We start from the raw sequence: 4,544 nt of genomic DNA, 5'->3' as shown, positions 1-4,544 counted from the left end.
AAAACAAAAAAATTATATACTATCATAAATGTTTAAAGTACTGCCTGCTTAGTTTTGTTTTAGGAGCGGTGTCTCCAGCTGTTGTGGTGCCTTCAATGCTCCTTTTGCAGCGAGGAGGTTATGGCGTTGAAAAGGGTGTCCCAACCTTACTCATGGCTGCTGGCAGCTTTGATGACATTCTAGCCATCACTGGCTTCAACACGTGCTTAGGCATGGCATTTTCCACAGGTAAACCAGTGTGTTCACAGCTTTCTTATACTCTGGAGACATAAATTAACACCTCTGGTACCAGCAGTCAGATCGGGAAGTATATAGCATTGGGCAAATCTGTTTTCTGGGAGCTCTCCAGGTTACTGAGGAGCAGTGATGTCAGTTTGAAGATTAAGATGCACCTGATTCAAGCCATGGTCATTTTCAGTCAGTTGCTGTGCATTTAAGAACTAGTCAATAAATAAGGATGACAGAAGAATTTATGCTTTGAGTTGTGGTATTGGAGAAGAGCATTGACTAGCCCATGGGAGGGTAAAGGAAATGGGAAAGATCCAGTGGGGACCTGAAAAGACAAGGTAATGGTGGGCATAGGTAATTAATTTGATAAAACATAGTGAATAGGAATGATTTTATGAATGTGAATGATGAATAGTGTGAAACACAATGTGTACGAACTTTGTAAGCAAACCAATATAAAAGAACAATCTAAAAAATCCCACACACATATATATACATGCATACATACGTACGTATGTACATACATACATACATACCTTGGAAAGAGTGAGGCCAGAGTGCATCTTGGATGCAAAGATGGTGAAAGCTTCGCCTCACATATTTCGGGCATGTTTCTAGGAGAGGCTGTTATTTGGAAGAAGGCATGATGCTTGTAAAGGTAGAGGATCAGTGAAATAGAAAAAGATCTTCAGTGAGATTGATTAACACAGTGACTACAGCTGTGGGCTTAGGCCATTAGATGATGAGGATGGCACTGCATAGGACAGGAGTTAAGTTTGTTACTTTACGATCACTGTAAGTTATACTCAACTCAGCGCCACCTAACAACAACATATGGTTGTTATTAGTTAGATGATTGTAGAAGTAACGTTTATGTTTTTAAAGATTAAGAATACTGTCTATGTTTTTCTTTTTGTGATTTTCAGGCTCTACAATTTTTAATGTTCTCAGAGGAGTTTTGGAGGTGGTAATCGGTGTGGCAACTGGATCTCTTCTTGGATTTTTCATTCAATATTTTCCAAGCAGTGACCAGGTGAAATACATGATATATGGGAAAATCCTGCTCTAAAATGCCATTCAGAACATTCTGGAGATTCCTATTAAAGCCAGTGAAGGACATGATTAAGAAAGCACTCCCTTCTTCAGTTTACAGATGCTTACTACTGTATCAGTGCCAGCTGTGTGATTTGTTAAGACTAAGTGCAGGTGAGACATGTTGTTAGAGGGGCCAGTCCTTAGAGAAAGACATTATGCTTAGAAAAGTGGAAGGTCAGCATTTACCTGATGGCAAAATAAAGATCTCAAGTTTATCACAGATGGTGAGGATGGCACAAGATAGAACAAGGTTCATATGCTATGAATCATAGTCAATCTGATAGCACATAACAAATGCATAAGCTATTTAATGCAGTTCCAAATATTTTTTTCCTGATATCTATCTAAGGATAGTTTGGGCAGAATATTAAATGATCCAGGAAGCATTAAAAGAAGATGCAAAGAATATACAGAGTCATTGTACCAGAAGAAATTGGCGGATACAGAAAAATTGCATGAAACAGCATATGAGCAAGAGCTTGTGGTGATGAAGGAAAAAGTTCAAGCTGCTCTAAGAGAACTGGGGAAAAAAAGGCCCTAGGAATTGACAGCATACCAATTGACATATTTCAACAAAGACACTGCTCTGGATGTGCTCACCAAGTTGTGCCAAGAAATCTGGAGGACAGCCACCTCTCCAACTGACTGGAAGAGATCTATGTTTATTCCCATTCCAAAGAAAAGTGACCCAAAAGAGTGTGGAATTTATCAAACAATATTATTGATACCACATGCAAGAAAGATTGTGCTGAAGATTATCTAGAAACCAGTGGAACATCACATCAGCAGAGAACTGTCTGAAATGCAGGCTAGGTTTAGAAGAGGCTGTGGTATTAGGGATATTATAGCCGTTAGATGGATCTGGCTAAAAGATAAGGGTACCAGAGGAAGATCTATCTGTGTTTCATTGACTATGCAAAGGCATTTCATTGTGTGGATCACAATAAACTGTATCTGAGTAGAATGAGAATCCCAGAACACTTGATTGTGCTTATGTGAAACCTATGCTTGGACCAGGAGGCAGTCGTCTGAACAGAGCAAGGAAACATTGCATGGTTCAAAATTGGGAAGGCTGTATACAAGGGTTATATCCTATCTTCATCTCTTTTAAATCTAGATGCAGAATAGATTATCCAGGAGGCTAGGCTCTATGAGGAGAAATGTGGCATCAGGATTGGAGGAAGACATTAACAATCTGCATTATGAAGATGAGACAACCCTGCTTGCTGAAACGGAGGAGGACCTGAAGCGCTTTCTGCAGCCTTCAATATGAATTGAAGCTCAGCATCAAGGAAACAAAGATTCTCACCACTGGACTGCTTGGCAGCATCATGATAAATGGTGAAGAGATTGTGATTGTTAACAGCTTTAGTTTGCTTGGCTCCACAGTCAGCACTCTGGGTACCAGCAACCAAGAAATTAAAAGACAAATTGCATCGAGAAAGTCTCCTGTCAGAGACCTCTCCAGAGTACTGAAGAGCAACAATGTCAGGCTGGAGAGTAAGGTGCGTCTGATCCAGGCCATACGCTTTGCAATTACTTGCTATGCATAAGAAAGCTGGACAATGACTAGGGATGACCGAAGGAGAATTGATGCCTTTCAGCTATGATCCTGTAGAAGAGTACTGATTATACCATGGACTGCAAGGAGAACAAGCTGGTTCATCCTAGAGTGGGTAAGACCAGACTGCTCCTTGGAGGCAAGGATTTTGAAGCTTCATCTGATATACTTGGGACATGTTTCAAGGAGTGACCAGTTCTTGGAGAGGGACATTATGCTTGGGAGGGTGGAGGGACAGCACAAGAGAGGAAGATGCCTGATGAGATATATTGATTCAGTGACTGTGGTAATGGAGGTAAGTATGTCAGAGACAATAAATAAGATTGGCACAGGATAGAGCAGGGTTTAGGACTGTTGTATATGGGTTTGCTAGGAGTCACAGGCAACTTGATGGCATATAACAACACCATATTATGTAGATTTTAAATTTCACAGCAAAACAAATAACAATGTGAAATAAAATAGATACTTTTATTATACTCGACCAAATCAAGAAACAATTACTTTTTAGGTCCTTTTTGTTATTAACAATATCTTGTCTTAATGCTATCAAATAAATAGGCTTTAACGTTATTTCTTACTAAGATGATCAAAGTTCCTTACTGCACACAGTGACTTCTGATGAGATAAAAATATTTTGTTTCCCTTTTTAAAAATTGTTTCCCTTTACCCACCTAATTATCTTTGCATAGTGAAGCTTCTAGAAATTATTATTTCTATAGAAATTGGCATTATTTTCATATTTTTTAATATAAGCATTCTTTTTTATTAATTTTAATGAAATTTTACAGAGATTTTGGGTTTCCATTCATTCCTTGTTGCTTCTCCCTGTCCTCCCCTCACCCCCCAATTAGCTCTTCTCTTTGAAAATTAAAAGAAAAATTATTTCATTGTTATACAATACCTCCCCCCAAGTCCACTCCACTGTGCAGCATGGATTTTGGAGTTTATGAAAAATTTTAAGTACAATTTTAATTAAAATTCATTTCTATTATCAGTATGTATGTTGATTTGGATTTTTCTTGTGATATTACCTTAAAACTCTAAAATTCTTAGCAGAAAATGCTACAAAAGCATGAAATTTTAGGATATAAGATTATTCTAACTATATAACAAAATAAAGAGAATATATTTCTATAATATGTTTATTATTTCTTTTTAAAATAGCTTAATATTTTGCTTGTTCTGTGTAACATACAATGGTAAGTACTTTTAAATCATTATCTGGTCCTGTATTCTCTAGTACTATATACACTAACTATAATTATTTAAACTAATATAAAATAAGGCTCCAGGAATAGATGTTATACCAATTGACATATTTCAGTTAACAGATGCTGCCCTGGATGTGCTCACCAAGTAGTGCCAAGAAATCTAGAGAACAACCACTTGGCCAACTGACTGGAAGAGATCTATATTTGTTCCTATCCGAAAGAAAGGTGACCCAACAGAATGTGGAAACTAGAGAACAATCTCACTGATTTCACATGCAAGCAAGATTTTACTGAACATAATCCAAAAGCGACTGTAACAGCACATCAACAGAGAACTACCACAAGTCCAGGCTGGGTTTAAAAGAGGTCGTGGTACTAGGGATATTTTAGCTGATGTTAGATGGATCTTGGCTGAAAGCAGGGAATACCAGAGGAATGTCTATCTG

General features: G+C 37.8%; 1 protein-coding gene across 1 annotated transcript in view; it reads left to right on the top strand.

Moving 5' to 3' along the window:
- SLC9B2 (solute carrier family 9, subfamily B (NHA2, cation proton antiporter 2), member 2) overlaps positions 1 to 4,544 on the top strand; it is a 53,454-nt gene that overhangs the window by 13,527 nt on the left and 35,383 nt on the right. The window contains exons 6-7 of the mRNA XM_006893095.1: positions 53 to 228; positions 1,155 to 1,261. Of these exons, the coding sequence (XP_006893157.1) occupies positions 53 to 228; positions 1,155 to 1,261 (283 nt within the window). The remainder of the gene's footprint in view (positions 1 to 52; positions 229 to 1,154; positions 1,262 to 4,544) is intronic.

Source organism: Elephantulus edwardii, unplaced genomic scaffold, assembly GCF_000299155.1.
Source record: "Elephantulus edwardii isolate Elephantulus edwardi_28Jun2011 unplaced genomic scaffold, EleEdw1.0 scaffold00122, whole genome shotgun sequence".
Lineage (NCBI taxonomy): Eukaryota > Metazoa > Chordata > Mammalia > Macroscelidea > Macroscelididae > Elephantulus > Elephantulus edwardii.
The sequence above is the reverse complement of the archived record's forward strand: the minus strand, read 5'-3'. Positions and strand labels throughout refer to the sequence as shown.